Source organism: Xenopus tropicalis, chromosome 1 (assembly GCF_000004195.4).
Source record: "Xenopus tropicalis strain Nigerian chromosome 1, UCB_Xtro_10.0, whole genome shotgun sequence".
In the NCBI taxonomy this organism is placed as follows: Eukaryota; Metazoa; Chordata; class Amphibia; order Anura; family Pipidae; genus Xenopus; species Xenopus tropicalis.
Genome location: NC_030677.2, coordinates 35,848,846 through 35,870,930, shown reverse-complemented (window position 1 = coordinate 35,870,930; position 22,085 = coordinate 35,848,846). Strand labels below are relative to the sequence as shown.

Here is a 22,085-nt window from a genome sequence, read left to right as displayed (position 1 = left end):
GGCGGCCATATTTCCTCTGATGCAACATCAGTTACATTTACATCTGCAAACAGCATACACGCACAAAGACCCATATTCAGCATAAATTTTATCAAGAATGCAGGCTCACATAGGCAGTTCTGCTTTGTTTGAGCACTGTAATGATTAAGCTGAGCTCAGGAGAGGAGGTTAGGAGAAAAATACCTAGGAGTAGACAGCTAGAGCTGAGTTTCTATGAAAAACAGCAATGTCATCTTGTCACTGGCTGCTATATTGGAAGATGTGTTTAGTAATCTGAGCTTAGAAAAACTGCGCATGCCCAGGAGCCAAAAGCCAAAGCAAATTCCTGAGGGAGGGGGCTGAGTAGGTTACATGAAGAGAAGGAAAGTAATTAAGGAGATGCTGCAGTGTCATGCTGGAGCAGTAAGGTCCAGCATAGAAAGGGTTAGGCTTCAAATTTAGAAAGTCTGTTTGGAATCCACATTTGAGGAAAACCCCTCATAGAAGGGGGTAATTCACAAATACCCCCTAAAAGATGCTGAAGACGGACTGTCTGGCTAGGGGACTGTGAGGAGTGAAGAGCCAGACAGGGCCACATGAATCAACAAGGTAACTAAATTATCATACCTGTGCTACAATGGAGTGACCTTAAAGCAGATTTAGTTAATATTTCTTTAGGCCCATAAAATAAATATCTTTTACTAAAGATAAAAATCATGGTGCCCAGTCCAAATACTCCCATGTTATGATGATCCATATTGGGATTATCCAATATTCTGATAAAACCAGAATAATATGTGTAAGGCCTGGTGTGTTTTGCGTCTATAAAAAGAGAATTCCATTTCCAACATAATGCTCATGGTTCCATAATTTTGTTGAATACCCATAAGTATTTAAGGCTAGCTGGAAAATAAAAATGTCACCAGAACAGCCAAATGGTGACCCGCCCTCACCTTTCTCATTGGATGGGGGTGTGACCTACCTCTTTACCTGTATATCAATGGCTCAGACAACTGGGAAAATATATGCCTTTGGGGACCGAGCTGCTTCTGGAGGTATATGTTGCCATTTCTTCTGTCCCCCCGGAACAGGAATCACATAGAACCATTCTATTGGTGATGTATGTAGGTTTCTGCATTTTTATCCCTTTTTCTTTTATAACTGTTTGCAACCTGTATGTCATTTTGTAACATTAACTGTTTTATATAATATATGCACTGTCCACTTTGGATTATTAAACATAAAATTTAATAAGTCTCTGCTGCTCTAAATGAACCTTTTTGCCTTAAGTGGAGTGTGTATGTTAAATGTGTTTTAACCCATTGCTAGTTAGGAGAGTGTGTCTGCTTAACCCTTTGTATGCTTGCGTGTTGTCTGTAAACTAACTTGCATTGTCTGCTGGAGTGTCAGCTACAAAGTCTAGGGTGATTTGCCTCTGTGAAGCGTCAGTGTGCAATAGAGTATCTAGACTTGGGTGCTTGCGGCCCTTAAAACGCGATGGTGGCAGTTTTTAGTTTTGGCAGGTTGGGGCTGTTTTGGGTGTGACTGCACAGGTTGGCGAGAAACTGTATGGTTGATGTGTTAACCATTTCAGCTGCATGCCTGGTCACATACGTCTGTGGTGGCGTTCGTGACATGCAGCCTTACTATTAAACTCTGGACAACCAGAGAGGCAGGTATTGAAAGATTTCAAAGAGGTTGTTCGCTGCTTAAATTTTTGTGTGTGGGGTTTGCACGTCCTTTTAACAAGAAGGAGTAAAGTGGTACATGCAGTTACAAAAGATAAACAATGAGCTAGACCAAGGCTACATTAAACTATGTGGAAAGGGAGGAGGACCCAGTGTTTCTGGTGGACTGAAGTCAAAATATTCTTGTCTAGAGTTTATATAATTATATTTATATTTATTATATAATAATTTATTTAGCAACACAGATAACTCTACATCGAATGCTTTTGACAGTTAATATTACAATTGTTAAGAACTCGCTGACCCCCACCATCCCAAATGCAGGAGCAGTAACCAAAGGTCCCTGTTTTTCCACTGCTGAAGGATCTGCCATGTCTGCCATTAGCCTTAGTGAATGATAAGGCACAGACCTTGTACTACAAATGTATTGAAAGGTAATACCTGTGTATGAATATTGCACTAAGGCCCAAAGAGCATTTGGTTCAACACCTTCCATTTTGATTTCTTCCTGTTTTGCTTCTCTTACATCACTAGTAAACATTGCAGCAAAGTAGTCCGAGACAGAAGAAAGAACTAGCCTGAAAATAAAAATGTTTTATTATAATTTATTCAATAAATTACTGATATTTCACAGTGCTGCACCACAAGTTTCAGGAAAGATATATTTTCCAGATTTTTACCTAAAGGGATGAAAATGCATAAAGTGCAAGTGCCACAGAGACCCAGGCTCTAGAGTCTATATTATCAGGTTAAATGCTGCACAATGTATGGAAGAGACCTACTAGAGAGTGCTTAAAGGTGGGTCTGTATCACTAGATGTGAATTGGACTAAAGGTAGCCATACATTATACGATTATTATAAGGTTCATTTTTTATGAGTGAATCTCTCCCCGACATGCACAATGGACATAGGATCGGTCGGAGTGAGGACTTCATCAATGAGCTGATGCGGTCCCCATTCCAACTAAAAAACCAGACCTACCTGATCGACACGAGGCCAATTTTCAGCCAGATATCAGTCGGATAGGGCCGTTGGGGATCCCGATACACGAGCAGATAAGCTGCCAAATCTGTCTAAAGGACTTGATTCGGCAGCTTAAATCTGCCAGTGTATGGCCACCTTATTAAAATATCAATAAGGTAGAACATAATACGGATCAACATGGACCAGCATCATAATGATTCATACAGTCTCTGTTTGTTCATACTTGCATAATAAGAACAGGAGGGCAGCAGGGAAGCCAGTGAGAGGCTGGCACTTAACCAAAGACAGAGATAAACAGAAGCGTGACTCCTCTGTTGGTACATTTATTTCATTCCATCCACAGTTCAAGGATCTAACCACTACCCTAATGTCTCAATTAATATGCAGTTACTTCTCAGTTAATGTAGAAGCTATGAATTATGCAAGCCATGTAACTCCCAAAAGAATGTTTCAGCATTAGAAAGTGGAGCACTGGGCATCTAAATGGCAGAAGAATTTTCAGCAATATTAAATGAAATGTAATGCAACTTTCTGTAGAGCCCGTAATGCAATCGACAACAGTGTGGAATTACCGTCAGTTCTTGGTCTACGACCAAAGATTGGATTTTGCGAATACCTTTATACCTTGTGTATGCAGCAAACTATTCACGCTCTAAAAAATAAATATTGTAGTTACAGACACTAATAATAAAATAATAAGTTAAAAGAATTGTTTCTGTCCCCTGAAAAAAGAGCAACTAGGTAAATATTTTTAAAAAATAATAATAATATGTTGTGACGAACCTGTGGGCTGGGATCCTGCGATCTCCTGCAATTAAGATGACATCACACAGCTGCTTGTGCCGAAGGTAGTTCTCCATCCTTTTAAAGGTCTGCTCTGCATGGTTGAGGGACTGGAAAGACTCATCTGCTGTGCAGGATTCCATTGTTTGGTAGGAGGATAATGTCTGGTTGCTGTTTGAAGTCCTAAAGGCAGAAAACAAAGAAGAAAGTTTAATTGAAGGCCTGACAGCACACTGGTCAACATAAATGCTGTACTTTACAAACATGTGATTGGCCTGATTTCCAGTGGAAATTATAGTGACGTGTATTAGTTGCCTGAGCATGAATGTAAATAAGGTAAAAATATGGAGAGGGTGCATGGAGACTAATGTTTGGGAAAGCTTCCACCATTAAGAATTAAGAAAAATGAATATGTCTTTGTACTAACCTTAAATTTTCTATTTGTAGTGGTTAAAAATGCAAATATCTTAGAAACCTCTAAAAATATTAGCACAGGTATGGGATCTGTTTTTCTGGAAACCTGGTTTTCAGAAAGATCCAAATTATGGGTCCATCTCCCACACACTCCATTTTAATCAAAAAATTAACATTTTTCTAATTTCTTTGTAATAATAAAATAGTATGTTGTAGTTTATCCCACAAAAGATATAATACATGCCTAATGGATGAAATGATTTCTCCATAGATTTAAAGGGGTGGTTCACCTTTAAGCTAACTTTTAGTATGTTACAGAATGACCTATTCTGAGCAACTTATAATTGGTTTTCATTATTTATTTGTTCTAGATTTTTTAATTATTCTTTGCGAGGCTCCAATTTTATTGTTATTGTTACTTTTAGTAACTTTCTTTTCTATTCAAGCCCTCCCCTATTCATATCTCATCCAAACCACTCCCTGGTTGCTAAGGTGACTTGGACCCTAGTAACTAAATAACTGCTGAAACTCCAGACTTGAGAGCTCCTGAACTGAAAACGAAATAACTAAAAAAATACAAATAATAAAAAGTAAAGACCAACTGCAAATTGAATGTTATTCTCTACATCATACTAAAAGTTAACTCAAAGGTGAATAACTCCTTTAAGGTGTGGAGATCCAAATTATTTGGAAAACACCAGGTCCCAAGGATTCTGGATAACAGGTCCATACCTATATTATTAATAACGTATTTATAAAGTGCCAACATACATTAGTGTATACATTGAACATATAGATTAGACTACCAATATAAGAGGTAAAGAGGGCCCTGCCCAAATAGGCTTACAATCTAAAAGAAGAAAAAAGAGCAAGTTTACGTTAATTATTTTATTGGGGTTAGATCCCCTTTAATCTCTGCAGTGATCTTTGCATAAGATTTCAGGCCAAAAACATCTCATGGAAAAGCTTTATATCTATTTACATTCATAATTTCTATATTCCTCGTCTTTAATGTGTACATTTTCTGGTAAATAAAATGATTTTGACTTATCTTCTAAACAATTTACCACTTAATCTAGTTTTCATCTAGTCCTAAATTTGACCCAATTTGAAATCTTGTAGATATTTTTATTGGATTAATTTGAGTTAATATTTGTACCAGATGCCAGCCTCAGTGCCAAACACTGGTGCCAAAATCTGAAGTTGCCAGGCTGACAGCTGGGCCTGTCACACACACACACTGGATTCCCAAGGAGCAGAGATTAATGCAGCAATGAAGGGAGCAGAGGAGGAGGGGAAGGCATTGGGGGTAAGTCTAAATGTGTGTGCACCTAAGCAAGGTTAGCATCTGATTTATTTATTAACTCCACTTCAAACAACAGCAGGCTCAGTACTGTGTCTCTGTGCAATAGTGTAGAAAGACAAAACTGAACCTAATACCACATGCCAGTGCTGTCCACATGGAGGTCCATGCCCCCCCTCTTCTGTGTCCCCCACCTGTCTGGCTGCTATGCCTGCTTACCTTTGTGTAAACTTTATATGGTATCAGTACTGAGATTAACTGGCCCCCTGCACTATTCACACCTCCGATTCAGGATTTAAGCCACTGTATTATTCACACCTGTAAGGATCAGTATTGTTCACACCTGTAAGGCCCTGTATTGCTTACACCTATAAACCAATGTATTGTTCACAGCTGTAAGGCTCTGCATTGGCAGACCTCAGACAAACTGTATAAATAGTGCCAGCATTGTGTACCTGTATGTATTGCAGTACAAACTGTTCATGCATAGTCATGATATGTTTTCCTGTAGACATTAATAATCGGAGACAATTTGCAACTTTTAGCAGTTATACAGTTTTTTAATCAGCAGCTCTCCAGTTTAGGAGTTCAGCTAAACTGGTTGTTACAGTCTTATTTACCTTAGAAACTAAGCAGTTGCTTAAATAAGAGACTGGAATATGAATAGGTGAGGGACTGAATAGAAAGAGAAGCAATAAAAAGCTACAATAGTAATAAAACTGTAGCCTCACAGCACAATAGTTTTTGGCTGCCGGGGTCAGTGACGCACATTTGAAAACTAGAAAGAGGCAAAAGGGAAAGGCAAATCATCAATAAACTATAATAATTAATGAATATCAATTAAAAAGTTGCTAGAAATAGGACATTCTGTAACATAATAAAACTTAACTTTTAAACTACCCCTTTAAAACAAATGGTTATTCACCACTATTGAACGGTACTGGCAGATACACAGGAAAAATACTTTTCACATAACATGGAAATGCTCTGGTTTCATTGTCCAGGTCCTTCATTGTGAAGCTGAAACCCTTAAAAATAGCCAGCATTCTTATAAAAGCAACACGGGGCACAGTAACCAAGCTGTGCAAAAGAACAGCTCAATAAAGCATGAAAAAGATGTTTGAATTTTGCAGTCTCTCAGTTCTTTCAGTAAACCATTAGTCCTTCTATGAAACCACAAGCTGCTCTTATTTAAAAAAGTGTGGTATATAACATTTAGACAGATCAGAGATATTTTCCCTTAAAAGGTAAGAGTGGGGATATTTCCATTTAAAAATTGCTCTCAAAATGCATTTCACAAAATATCTGCACCTGCGGCGCATCACTCCAGTACCCATAGGCAGTCTCTCTGGAATCAATGGATAAGCTTTGGGGTAGGGTGTATAGTGTATATAGTGTATAGCAAAAACCTGTTTAATATGCCTGATTGTTAGGTGTAGGCTACTGCAGGCTTCATGGGAAGTAGATGATTTAAGAGCAAAGCAATGGCAAGTCCCCATCCCATTTCTGGACTTCCCCCAGTACCTCTTACCCAGTATTATTATGTCACAACTTCCTCCCTCACTAAATAAACTGTTTAGGAAACACAGAAGTAATGGAACCCAGAATGATAAGAGGTTATTTTATTATTGGTCAAAACAAAAACCATTAGAAACCTCAGAGAACATCAGACCAGGGCTTCCCCATGAAATCATTGTCCGAAACTGACCAAGAGGTGGCACTTTTTTAACAAAATTCATCCATACTGATGTACATTAGCCCTTAAGATCTTGGAATTAAAAAAAACCCATAATGAATGTAAATTGCAAAAGTGCTTAAAATAGTACTCTCAATAATTATACATTTACTTATGTTACAGGTTTACTTATCATTTAAGTAAATGTATTTTTTAGCTGCAATATTGGTGTAGCAAGCCATCCCAGGTCATTGTGTCTGATCCTGTGCATTCAAATTGTGCATGAGCTGGCACAATAGAACTGCTTTCACATAAGCTATTAGTATCCAGCAGAATTAAGTCTAAAGCAACTGGACTTTCTGAAAAAGCCACTTGGATGAGTGGTAAACAATTTCAAGTAAACCAAAAGTCCAGTTGCATTAGACTTAATTCTACTAGATACTAATAGCTTATCTGAAAGCAGTTCCATTGTGCAGTGTCATCTCTTTCTGAAGGCATAGGAGCAGGCATAATGACCTGACATGGCTGCCTACATTATTACAGCTAAAAAAATAAATCGATTGATTCAAGAATACAATTTTATATGAATTATTCACAATGTGCATAGTGTAATTTAGTAATAAACATTACATCATTCAAATCATGACAGAATCCCTTTAACATCTGAAATATAACATTTCAATCAAAAATAACAGTCATTTTTGCTTATTAACAATATGACTTATATGACCAAAACACTTGCTTAATCGGAATCTATAACCCCAAACAAGCTCATATGTAACAACTACCTTCATCTAAATAACCACTATATAGTTTTTTAGTAGTATGAGCTATTAGGTAATCCTAAATTAAGAATTGTCATTTTAAAAATTAAGGGCCTTCCCCTGGTATCACTGGATTCACGGTGCACACAAACAAGCCAAGGCACATATCCATGCTAGGCCCCATCAGCCAATTAATGGACAGAGTTCTGGTTTTTACTCCCACACTACTTCCTGTTACAGTTAGAGCTGCATTATTTCTGTTCATGTGATCTCTGCGGAAGCACACAGCCCATCACTAAATGGTGGATCAAGGGAAAGAATGTAAAAGGGCAAGATTTACTGATATATATATATATATATATATATATATATATATATATATATATATATATTCCAGTTTGGTGAGATTCTGTAATAAATCAATTAACATAATATAAACTGTTGGCTAAGTATTCATTCTGGTTTAGTGTATAGTTTTCCTTTAAAGGGATTCTGTAATGATTTTATGGTGTACTTTTTATTTCTAAATTACATTGTTTACATAGAAAATACATGTATTTTTATTTTAGTTGTAATATTGGTGTGTAGGCAGGCCCGGATTTGTGGAGAGGCCACAAAGGCCCGGGCCTAGGGCAGCAGAAATGTAGGGGCGGCATGCCGCCCTGCCGCAACGGAATTTTTAAAGTTTTTTTCAATACGGAGCAGTGGGAACTTCTCCCCACTGCTCCATATGGGGCTTTAAATGTATGCGCATGCGCGCTTGTTCGCTCGTTTGCGCATTGGGGGGGCCGGCCCGATCAACGGGGGTGGCCTAGGGACGCCCAGAAAACAAATTCGGCCCTGTGTGTAGGCGCTATCTCAGTGCATTGTACCTGAGTCTGAGCTTTCAGAAGGAGCCAGCGCTACACATTAGAACTGCTTTCAGGTAACCTATTGTTTCTCCTACTCCCATGTAACTGGAGGAGTGACAAAGTTTGACTGAAGTTTATAAGAGCACAGGTCGCATGGCTGTGGCACCCTGGGAAATTAAGAATGTGGCTAGCCCCATGTGAAATTTCAAAATTAAAAAAATCTGTGTTTTTTAAAAACTGATTCCAATGCAGGATTCTGCTGGAGAAGCTCTATTAACTGATGTGTTTAAAAAAAAAAAAAATGTTTTCCCATGACAGTATTCCTTTAAGAGCTAAGACTGTTCAATTATGTATGGGACCAATAAATCAATACATATAATTTAGAAAATTCTGGCACAATTTAAAAAGTTCTGGCACAGCACCCCCATAATGCCTATTTAATTGCACAGCGTGCTGTGCCCAATTATAAAATATCACAGGGAATGACAGAGAATAATCAAGTCATCAATGGGTCTTAGTTGTTAAAATGTTTTAATACACTTCAATTCAGCCTTTGATGAATAATACATTACATGCACTGATTGTTCAAAATGCATCAGAAAAAAAGAAGTGTTTATTGCCCAAAGTGCTCTTTAGAGCTTCAAAATGACTTAATGTGCAAAAGACAAATTGGCCAAGGGACACTTATGCTAATCAAACCGATTCTCTTCAGTAGAAGTTTAGCAATCAGGACAGATATTTTCTGGAGACATTGCATTGCTTTATATATGTTTGTAGTACATCTGTAGAAAGAACTTTTTCCTGGTAAGCAAGGTACCTATATTATTTGATTATTTTATCTGAGTGTACATGTTTATGGTAGCTTAAACAAGAGCATTAATGTCTGTAAGGAGCTCCAGTCAGGGCTCTGACGTGTAGGGTTGCATTATTCCCAATGTCCATGACCGCAATGCCACTTCTTTGTAACTCTGCCACCCAGACCACGCAGTGATGACATTTGTGATATCATCCAAACACAACTTGCGCAAAGTCCAGAATAATAAGACAGCAGAGACTGATTTTATGGATCTTGCCTGTTCCTGACCATTCTGACCACTGGTCTTTTCTAAGTTTTCCTAAAACTTTGAATAAGCTTTTTTAATAAAAAGCTTTTTTTTTGCTTTTTTTGCGGCAACTTTTTTATCTTAGCAACATTTTTCTTGGTGACTTTTTTGTTTTGATGATTTTTTTTTGTCAATTAGCGTTTTTTCTTACTCCAAATGCAACTTTATGTCTCGGCAACATATTTCTTGCCGACTTTGTTGTCTCTGCAAAAAATTGTCGGTGGCAAAATGTGGCATTTTGCTGCAAATCCATGCCTGCCGAATAAATTTGCTCATCATTACTGTTAGTTTCTTCCTGTTTGCAAAGTCGATTTGTTCTTAAATACTGACAATACCGGAGCTATGTGTATGCCATGACATCTAGTAAAAGGACAGTGTACATAAAATTATTTCCAGGTAAAAGCACCATGTTAGCCAAGATGATAATTCCCAGCAAACTTATAATTCCTTTTTCAGATAATTAACTTTGGAAAAGTAACTGAAATGTTCTAAAAGCTTGTGTGATTATCACCTTAGTTAAGCTGGCCATATCACGAATGTTCGGATATTGATTGTACAGTAGGTTTTAATGCTACGACACAAGACTAACCTCAGATTGAAACTGTAGAATTAAAGTCTCACAATGTTTTTGCACTTAATAATTGAGAGACAACAGCAATCATACAAAAGTTAGGTCCCGGAAATACATTGTAGGTCACTCATGGATATCGTCAGCATTTAGGCAATAAATGTATGTGATGTTTTATATCAAAAGTGCCCATACTCTCTACCTACTTGGATGTCCATCAATCATGCTCATGGCTATATGATATTATATGTATAACGTAATTTTTGGGGGAAATTGGGAAATTAGCTTTGGTAGGCAGGTACGCAGAGAATCAGGAGCACAGAGATAGGGAAACCACTTCTTCAGACAAAAACACAGTTCACAACAAACAGTTAATCAAACTTATTCATGGCTTGTCCCTTCTTTGGACTCTCACCTTCCAAGGTAACTTCCACACTCTGGAAACTTTTCCTGGGGTTTCTCACCATCCCCAATGACCTTCACACATCCACTCGCAAACACTGGGCTACTCACTCAGCCTTGCTGTCTCTCGCCTCCTGGGATACCAGCTCACCAGCTTCTGGCACACTCTGGCTTCTCACTAAGCCTTGCTGACTCTTCTCAGCACTCATACATGTGATCACAGCTCCCTCTGCTCCTTGCTGTGGCAGGCAGCACCCCCAGTCCATCTGGGAGTTCCTCACATAGGCAGGCAGCCTTTCTGCTCTGAGATACCTTTCACTCTGAGTGACCCCTTTCTGAGTGACTCCCAGGCATGGGAGCACACTCCTTTTTACTTATCCAGGCAGCTCCTCTCTCAGCTGCCTCTTAATTAGCCAACTGAGAGGGGTTATTAACTCCGTCTGCACTAGGAATCCCCCTGCAGTCCACAACACACACCTTAAATGTACACCCTCTCTTAAATGTTTAGGAAAGGATGCTGTATTTCCTAATCACACTGTCACAATATACACAGGTATGGGATCCATTATCCAGAAACCCATTATCCAGAAAGCTCCAAACTACAGAAAGGCATCTTACATAGACTCAAATTAAATAATCAAATCATCTAAATTTTAAAAAGTATTTCCTTTTTCTATGTTATAATAAAACAGTACCTTGCATTTGATCCCAACTAAGATATAATGAATCCTTATTTGAGGCAAAACAAGCCTAATGGATTATTTAAAGGAGACATATCCTATAAAAATGATGAATGTACCAGGGAATTATACTCCTCTAGATATAGAAGGATTGTGCTTAAAAAGTTGTGTTTCTGACTGATTTATTGAGAAATTCCCCCCAAACCCCACTAGCCCCGCCCATCTGTGCCACTTCCTGCTGGCTGAATTCTCTGGATGAGCTGGGGAGCCGGCGGCCCTCCGTACCCTGCACTGTAGGATAGGAACCAATCAGCAGCTAGGCTGACCTGATAGGGAACTGCAGCCTGTCTGTGCTTGTGTGACTGCAGGGCTGTGATTGGCTCTCCCCCTCCTACTGTGCTTCTGGCAGGGACCGTTAGGACACGCCCACTCTCCATTTCACACTGGACAGAGAAGTGAGAGGATCTATAGGGAGCTCCAATAAAGGGGCCATTTTTACAGAGAGGATTAATTTTTAGCCCAAAGGGAAACCAGCAACGGATATTATTCATAATTGCCTACAAAATTAGCCATTTTTTCCATTTATCCAATATGTCTCCTTTAATGTTTACATGCTTTTTAAGTAGCCTTACAATACAGAGATCCAAATTAAGGAAAGGTCCCTTAGCCATATAAACCCAGGTCCCAAGCATTTTGGATAACAAGTTCCATATCTGTAATGCGACATGTCCCAGACTCCCCTTAACAGTTTCACAAGGTACAAAAGTTTTATATAATAATAATAATAATATGAATAAATATTTGTCTTTTTTTTTTTTTAATTTATGGCACTTGTGGCGTTTTGATTTATTGATTGGTTATGGAAGGCAGCTGACAATGACTTTAGGTAAAGTGCTGATGGATTATGCATAATATCATTTATAGGCACAGTAGTATGAAAGATACAGGAAAAATTTAATAAATAAATAATTAAAGATGGCTAATTAGGTGGAGTGGCTTGCTTTACAGAGGGTTTAATGACAAAGGACAAGCCTGACCTATGAAAAAGCTATGAAGAAGAAATAACAAATGAAATAACTGATCTGCTGACTTGTCTTTATATAGACAGACCTCCCTAGGAGAACGCAGATAAGAATGACAAATGATAAAGAAATGTTCTTTGTAATTCTGACCAAATTAAATCTAATCTCTTTGATAGTGGTTCCCAGGTGGCTGAAAAATGAAAGTAAATATCGGAAAACAATAAATGCTGTTTATAATGTTACTGTTACCAAATAAAAGTGAACGTTTGCCTATGCAGCACAAAATATTTTCATAAGAGCCTCTTGATTGGCTGGCTGCGTTGCCCGTAGTCAATTGCTCTGGGAACATGAGAGGGCACCTGAAGGTACTGAGTAAATTAGGCCATGCAAGGGAAAATGTCCTTGTTTGGTGCTTGTTTCAGATCTTTCCTATCTGGCCAACCTGGTGCGCTTGATCAGCACATTCATTTAGCCTCATTGCTAATGTGGGTATTAGTTGATGGCATGTTTGACTATTATGTCATGGGCACTCTTAAGAAATAAAAACATGCATTCAACCACGTTCTAGCCTTGCATATATACCTGGTCGTGGTTATTTACTTTTGACCACAAAGTCACAACAAGGGGGAAAGTGCCTAACAGTAAATTAACCCTGCCACCTGTAATACATACTTAAAGCACTTTTGACCATCAATGTGTAACATATCCCTACCTTAACCTGCAGGTTGAAAATTCTTTATTGGCTCATCATGATCAATTTTAGACATAGCATAGAGACCATACTGACATTGCAAATGATAAAGTGATACAAACAGGTGACACAAATATGAAACTGCTCTCACAGTAACATTGTATGATTACTGCTTCACTTGTCTGGCAAACCTAATTAATCGCCCAGAGCTACTTTTTGTAGTTGGCCACTTTTAAGGTTATTAGGTTATTACTATTCATCACAATACACACAGCACTAAGATTTATATTTTATAAAGGGAATATTTAGAAAAACCTAGCAAATCTAACAAGCTGACAGGCTTGGGCAATGGTACACGTAACTGGCCTTTTTTGACAATAAAACCACCTACAAAATCTATCCTTACATACTTTGATGCCATGCATACTAACATAACTCTCAAGTGCCCAAACCTACTATATCCCGAATAAGCACACTAATGAACTTCACAGTGTAATGCAACCCATGACAATGGGAAACAGCTCATGATAGGTAGCAGACCAATCGCCATCTCCAACTACAACAGGGATGTCCAACTGCAGGGCCCTTCAGTGGATTTATGAGGCCCTCAGCTTCCCTATGGGCCCTGTAGAATTCTTTGTATGACTTACAAAGACGTTATGCTGAGTGATGTTTCCTTGCATATGAGCAGACACAGTTTAATTGGTAACACTTAACCAATGGTAGGAAAAAGCTACCCCTTGGAAACATTAAAAGCGGAGTTTTGAAAATTAGTTTTTTGTTTTTAATGTTGAGATTGCCACTGCACTCTATACTGCAATTAACCTGCCCCTATCATCTTGATCTAAGGTAAGGAGAACTAAGGAGATGTAGCTTTGGGTCTGCCTCCTAAGGAAGAAGGGGAGAACAGACATACTGTAATCTCCTCCAGGCAATACCAAGTGTACCAGTTTAGTGGCAGACTCCCACTACGCAACCACACTTATAAAGCAAATAATGACTGAGCAAAGGCAGAATGAGAAAAGGCATTTTAAGTACTACAGGTGCAAAAAAGCTTGAGGCCAGCTGTTTTACTGGTAAGGGATATTTCTGTAATTTGGATCAATATCCCTTTAGTCCACTACAAATAATTGAAACATCAAATAAACCAAAATGAATTGTTTTGCAACCAATATGAATTCATGCAGCTTAATTATCATTTAGCAAAAACTACTGATTTATTATCACAGAGAAAAAGGAAATCATTTTTAAAAATTACAATTATTTGCTTAAAATGAACTTTATGGGAGATGGACTTGTCAAATGAGCAAATCTTACCATGTATGGCTACCATACTGCACTGTACTGCACTGTCACTGTACCACTCTGCCAACAAAGCAGAATAACACTATTATACATACATCTGGGGAAAAGAATATCTTCGTTGAGCTCTATTGTAAAATAAATTAGAGTAACAGTGTGAGTCCTCAGATGCACACTAAAAGTAAGGGAAATTCATTCAAAAGTCATTCATATAAAATATGTATAGAAAAATGTATAATACATTCCATATACTTTACAATAATTACTGTACAATAATACAGTGATCAAAGCAGTATAAATATTATAATGGTTGTAAAGTACATTACAATAAAATAATCACACTTAAGGCATCACTCATGCACGGTTAGTAATACTTTCTCTCCAGAAAGGCAATTCCCCATCAGCTGTCCCGTAGGTGTTACTGAACAACAATTCCCTGAACCCCTGTGTGTTGCCAATAACCACGTAGTGTTGCTTAGATCAAAGAAAACTGCAGAATCTATAGCACTATGGTACTTTTATAGCTACACTATAGATTTCAAGGCGAGCAGCACACAAAGAGTAAATCAGTCAGTTGTGATACCACAAATAATTGTTTATAACTAACATTCCAGTCCCTGATACCACCGCACCAATTTATTTAAAATGTTCATGGTTAACTGCTAAAGACACATCTGTTAAGCACTACATTACCCTAGGCAGCAGCTTCAGTTACCCTACAGAAAATTTCCAACAGCTGAATTCAATCTGTTATACTGTTATTCCATGTATCATTTATTCCTCATATATTCAGAATCATAGCCGAAACACCAGCAAACAGTGCAACTCCCTATATTCTCATAATAATTGCAGTTCTTTTATCTTTTTCCATTGTAACACTTGGCAATACATTAATGTCGTGATCAACATTTCCCTAATTTTCTCCTTATATGTTTGTTAAAAACTTCATTCTTATGGTTAGATAGATCACGTTTTATTGGTTAACTCATTAGTATAAACCGGAGGGTCCCAAACTGTAAAGATGGCACCTCTTGTTAGGCACAAATTATATGAACTTCAAACTGGTTTGAATAGAAGAACCCTGAATCCAGTAATACAAACATACATAAGATAAAGCACAGCATATTCTTATATGAAAAATGAGCCTTTTATGTTCTATGACCTGTATAACATAATGTTAATGCATAGGAGGGAATAATTCAGACCCTCTACCTCTATATATTTATTATCTAAACACAGTAACATTTTGCACCCTTGGCTAAACAACAAACCTATATTATATTTATATTGTATTTATATTGACTTAGACATGAGTACCTGATGCCTCAAGAGCCTGCCTACAGTATATTAATTATTTGCCTTATATAAAAAATGATATTTTCCCCCAACAATAGAAATTAATGTTTCTAAAGAGCTCTCTCTTGCTAGTATGACACAGACAAAGCCAGTACTGATAATAATCAAACCTGCACGAGCTGCTCTCAGATGCATTGTCTTCCTCGCTAACACCATCTTCTTCGTCTGGTTTGCCAAGCAAAGGTGCTCCGTCTGAAGTGTCTGTGGGGAATTCTGAAGAAGCGACCGGGAGCTCGGAGCCTGATGCCATTGGGCACAACGGCAAATTCTCTAAATCCTGGTTGCTAGGTCTTCTGTAACCAAGCAAAGGCAGTGGGAGTTCACTTGGATGCAGAAACTTTCTCTCGGCACTTATGATACCCTGATCCCTGTCCAGCAATTCTTCCTGATGGTGGACATCCATGCTGCTCGCTGGTGCTGTCTGATGACCGAACCACCTCCATCTGACTTTTAGTATTTGTTTCACATCAAAGTCTTTACGAGAGCCAGACATTCTCCTCTGGAGACAGTTAGTGTCTAGGCAACACCACAGAAACACTCAAGGCACATACAAAATGTACATGCTCTACCTGTCAGAATGAATAGCCAGCTGAAATATAATAAAAGGCTTGATTTTGAATCCTGGCGCTAAAAGTCATTAGGACATCACCTGTCTGGAGAAGCGAGAGAGCAGATGTCCTGTCTGCTTTAGGGTAAAGTAATCAGCTTATAGAGAGCAGCGCTTTCTTCCTGTGCCTCTGACTAGTTGCTTTCAAACACACTGACAGCGTTCATTAAAGTCTTTCCGATGCTCCATGCCTCCCCCTTCTTCTAACCCACAAATGACAGAACAATTCACGTGCATCTTTTTTTTAAGGTTACACTGGGGGATTTCTCTACCAACACTTATAAGCATTTGCGTAGTAAAACTGAAACACAACTAAAAATACACATGACAGACTTTTTAAAAAAAAATAACAAAAAATAAAAAAAAAAATTCAGAAATATTTAACACTGGTTCACTGATTTGGAGACAGTACCCAAAGTCCAGCACTGCAAATGGGTTCTTAAACATATTTAAGGAGGTACAGAAATTCTTGAAAACATATATATTTATATTCAAATATGCTACTTTTACTAGCAATTGGAGCAAAATGTTAATAATGTAAGTTATTCTGAATGGGTTCCTACTCTGGAAAAAATGGTACCAGTTATGTAAAGTTCTCCCTAGGACTTAGAATCACATTGATAAAGAGTTTAAAAAACGGGAAAGTAATATTGCAATTCCTTTTACTCTGGTCAGTGAGGCCTCTTCAGTGCCATATTCATATCCAGGTACCTGATAACTTACAGGTTTTTCTAACATGCTAAAAATGATTGGATATTCGTATAATAGCCAAAATTCTTATAGCTTTTCAATTGCTGTGGAGTCGGAAGCAATCCAACTCCATCTCCTAATAAATTTAAATTGTAATGAAAAAAAATACAATATGTTGCAAGCAAAGTCCTATTTCACAGATAACAGTCATAATAGAGTACTTCTCTACTGTAAGACTAAAGCCCAGTGCATAGTTGTTTCACTAGTGTAAAGTCCAGCTGAGTCCATCTTTATAACCTTATTGTTTTTATTTTTTGTTTAAACTTTTGGTTTAAGAAATGTTTGTAGTTTTTTTAATAAATAGAATAAAAAGCCACAATGACATAGGCTTAGTTATAGATTTAGACCCAAGCTTGAACAGACCATGTTGGCAGTGCCAGGCTTGGATGACCAATAGGGTAGTACATTAGAATTCTAAGCATTAGTTCTTTGGTTTGTTCCCAAAACAGGCACCATTTTTATATAGCCTTAAACTTGGGGGATTTCACAGCCCTGCTTTCCAAGACAGGCTTAGCACAACAAAAATATTCATTAATATCTTAAGAGAAGGCACTGCTAAAGGTGAAAATATTAACAAAAATGCTAAATATGATAGCATATTATAGTGGAACATTTCTGTTCAATAACATTAATAAGCAAACATGCCTCTATCAGATGTTGGAACGTCACAGTTCTTATCTTACTTCCTGTAACCTTTCTTCTAGGAAAAGAAGAAGCTATTGAGCAAACACTTCATACCTGCTGTAAAAAGAAACCTCAGCTAAAATCAATAGACCCAGATGCAGCTGTACTGAATAATTACTGTAACTGGCCTAGACTTGGGCACCTCCGTGTCCAGGTCCATTCACATTTATTTTTGAAACATTCACAGGCAGCGACATCAGGCACAGGCTAAATGTCTAAATTAATTGATGGAGACCACAAGGAACTATATATAGATTACAAAATATCAAATTCCACCTAGAGTATACATTTTTAATGCTTGGAGGTGTTTAAAGCCTCCAGTGTCAGGGTGTAACTTGGGGTATACGTTTCACTCAAAGGAAATATGTCAGGAAACAGGAGGTAGATCATATCCGCAGAGGCTAAATTAATTATTTAATACAAATATGTTATTATGCCATAAGTCATGGAATTTACACATAGTAATAACCTTAGATATACTTAGATATACAGATGTGAATTAAGAAGATTGTAATATATTACAATGAGCCAAATGAATGTGCATAATCTGTCTGAAATGAGTGCTGGATTACACCAAGAGCATGAGGATGAGTGTGTGTGAATGCTGCATTTGTGTAAGTGCTCATGGAGGATAAGTGTGTGTTGGTTCATGATGAGAGAAAATTGGGTTTAAGATGAAACTGTATTTGGTGTTCAAAATATTTACTCAAAAGCTAATGTAGCTAAGTACTATAATGAGAGTGTGTGAGTACTGGTCACTATTTTTTTTTTAGTGGGTTGTAGAAGATATGACACAAACAGAAAACGACATATAAGGCCTGACACTTATTTCATTTGAAATCCATCTTTCTGTAATGTGCGGGTACATTAAATAGGTAGGCATTATGAAAAAGCTAAATCCAAGACTTAAGCACATAACAATTTTTCATTACTTAAGACCAATTTCAGTGCAATCTGACAATTATTGTGAGGTTAGTGTAAGGTTAGGTAAATTTTTGTCGTTTACAATTAAATTTGTTCATTGTCCAACTGTTTGCAAGACCAAGCAGGTAGCTACTACAGTTTTTACTTCAAGTACACAATTTCACTTGAAATGGTCATTTTCGTTGATGGACAAATTCTACAGGTATGGGACCTGTTATCCAGAATGCTTGGGACCTGGGGTTTTCCAGATAAGAGATCTTTCTGTAATTTGGATCTCCATAACTTTTAAGTCTGCTAAAAATTATATAAATATTGAATAAACCCAATAGGATTGTTTTGCCTCCAATAAGGATTAGCTATATATTAGTTGGGATCAAGTATAAATTCTGTTTTATAATTACAGAGAAAAAGGAAATCATTTTTAATTATTAGAATTATTTGCTTATAATGGAGTCTATGGGAGATGGCCTTTCCATAATTTGGAGCTTTCTGGATAATGTGTTTCCGGATAAGGGATCCCATACCTGTACTTTTAAACGATCATTTAATTATAAGCTTTAAGCTGGCCATACACGTACCAATAAAAATCGTATGAAACCTACTGTCCTATGATATTCAGACCACGTGTGGGTCAGAATTATTGTCCCAATAATTTTCGTACCATGGTGAAAATTTTGGTTGTATAACAATAAAATCTGCACATGTATTGTGTATTGGATGATATCCTTGGGGGACCTACAATGGAAGTCACTTTCATACGATTGGTGTCTGCCAAAAATTTTTAATTCAGAACATCCTCCGATTTGTATATTTAGGGCTTTATCCTACAATTTCAGTCTGAATGTTGGCTTCAGATCATTGCATTTAAACGTATGACTGATATCTGAACGTTCGTCGGAAAAAGACTAAAATCTGAACGTGTATGACCACCTTTAGAAGCAGAGGTCCACTCCAGGGGAACCAGGAAGCTAAGCTCTACAACAATTAAAAAAAACACAACACAATAAAATGTGTCAGAAGGGAGGGTTTATTTGGATCCAAAAACAGGTTGCTTTTGCCATGTGGAATGTACATGATTTATTAATTTAGTCATTTTGTTTCAATTATTGTAATGGATTGATAATACATTATAAATAATTAATTGAGCCTAATCAGTTCAATTTAGCCTATTTAATAAAATATAGGAAAATAAGGAACACTGAGTCAGATTTTGTCTTTTTCAGATGGTATTTTCTTTTTAAATTTTTACATCTATAGGTGATATAGTGGATTCTATCATGGGGAACATGATGCATATTTGGGTGGCTATTCTTAAAGAAAAACTAAAACTTAAAAGATAAAATGGCCAGAAAGTCTGTATTTAATATACTAAACCTACTGTACCAGCCTAGGTTCAGCAGCCCTATAGCAACAGTGATCACTAGAGTCACAAGGAAATCACAGGAACAAACCATGTCAAAACAGTTTTTTCATTATCTTTATTAGTGTTGCTCATGGGTTAAAATAAAACCACCTAAATTGCAACAGAGTCACATGAAAATGATGCAAGACTTAGTTAGATCCAATTTTTATTACTGCCGAATCTTTCCCACACTGATGCCTCCCTAAAGCAGTCCTATGTATTAATTTGAAACAGATTTAGCAACTGTGGAATAACTCCTCTCACATAAGCCCTTTGGAAACAAAGTTCTGAATAATGCATTTCTAAATTATTTAGGGCATGCCAGGGAGATTATAAAAGCTTTGTAAACAGATTTTACTATTTCAGGGGCTAAATAAACAAAACATTACATTTTGTTTTGAATATTTGATGCAAATTTGGCTGGACAATAGCAAGTGCTGTTTATATATTCTAGTCAGTAATAAACACAATTGTTATTACCAAGGTGTTAGGAAAGTGTTATACATGACATGCTTTTAACATGTTTGAATCATTTATAACATAAGTACTTGCAATTATATGCATTAAAGGACATACCTTGAAATGTTATTATTCCCTTTGTGTTTGTCTACTGTGTTGTCTAATTGTCTATACTTTACGTATAATTATATCTATTTTCATCTCTATTTCTTAGAATATACCTTCTATGAAAGGCATTATTGGCTAAACTTGCAACTATAGGGGCCACACCCCTCCCCTTCTGTTATAACCTTATAACAAACAGCCAGAAGGACTGGTACCATTAGAGGCTTGGCCAGTCTACCAATGCCATAAATTGAATAGAAAAATATTTCAGCACTTGATACAGTCTACTATAAAAATAAATGTAGTACAGGTATGGGATCCATTATTTGGAAACCTGTTATCTTGAATGCTCTGAATTATGGGAAGGCCATCTTCCACAGACTCCATTTTAATCTAATAATTTACATTTTTGAGAATAATTTCCCTTTTCTTTGTAATTATAAAAAGTACTATAATAAAACAGTACCTTGTACTTAAACCCAACCAATATATAATTAACCCATTTAGAGGCAAAACAATCCCACTAAAGTTATTTAATTTTTTTAATATCAAGTATGTTGATATGTTGATACAAATTCCAAACAAAAAGATCCCTTATCTGTAAAACCCCGGGTTCCAAGCATTCTAGGTCCTACACCTGTACAAAAAATAATGAAAATAAGTGGTTGCTGGGATAGGCTAATTAAAACACTCTACAGCTAAAAGGTCCTATACCTTACTAATACTAATAAAGTAATGTTACTAAAAATACAAGAATACTTCTGCATACACCTTAGGTTTCAAAATAGGAAAACTTCAAGAGAAGACAGAGTATACTTCCCCAGTCTGACCTGCACCCAACCTGAACCTGTAATGGCCCACATTTCAACTCTAACCAACGTGAACCAAGGGTAAATCCCCACATCGACATAATAAAAGTTTCTTTGTGTCCTTTTTTTTTTAAAACCTTGCACCGAAATTGTGATACTTTATGGCCATGATCAAAATAAATATCAGGACACAAAGAAACTTTTATTACAGTGTGAATGCTATTGAATATGGGCACTACAGGCCAAATATCCACATGGTCTTAATGAAGAATTTAACATAGCTTGTTTCTTATCATTTGAGTAGGCACAATTTTTTGTTTTCTTTCACATATTGAATATTGATATCCTATTTGCCAGGGACAATTCTCTTTCTAGGGTTTGGTACGGTAACGTAGCATTAATAAATGGTTACAATTTTTGTATTTGTGTGGCAAAATTGTTTTGGTATCACAACACTTAAAAAAAATCACGATATTGTTGCAACAGACTGAGCACTGGATTTTGTAAAAAGTTGGAGAACATGGACTTGTATTTGGTATATACCAGGCTGGACTTCACACTAATTTTGTTGATTATGTTAATTGACTGATGTCACGAATTGTTAGTTATAAATACTTCATTGCTTTACTTGTTTCTTAAGTCTGGCGAAGGGGACAACCCCCGAAACATTACACTCTGTCTGCAAATAAACACACAAGGGCCATTGCCCTGCTTGTAAACGCTAAGTTGTGCTGGTTTTTCTCCTTATTGCAAAAACTATATACAGCCTACTCTACCTT

At 37.1% G+C, this 22,085-nt stretch overlaps 1 protein-coding gene across 3 annotated transcripts in view; it reads right to left on the bottom strand.

Annotated features, from left to right (window-relative positions):
* Positions 1-22,085, bottom strand: part of klhl5 (kelch like family member 5) — a 37,280-nt gene that overhangs the window by 9,747 nt on the left and 5,448 nt on the right. Inside the window, exons 2-4 of one of the 3 annotated variants that reach the window (XM_012953766.3) lie at positions 14,226-14,273; positions 3,436-3,618; positions 2,109-2,245 (exon numbers count right to left, since the gene is read on the bottom strand). In XM_012953766.3, coding sequence (XP_012809220.1) covers positions 2,109-2,245; positions 3,436-3,578 — 280 coding nt within the window. In that variant the 5' untranslated portion in view covers positions 3,579-3,618; positions 14,226-14,273. Of the gene's footprint in view, positions 1-2,108; positions 2,246-3,435; positions 3,619-14,225; positions 14,274-15,676; positions 16,815-22,085 lie in introns of those variants that run through there. The other 2 variants (XM_002938650.5, XM_004910926.4) reach the window with 2 other exon arrangements.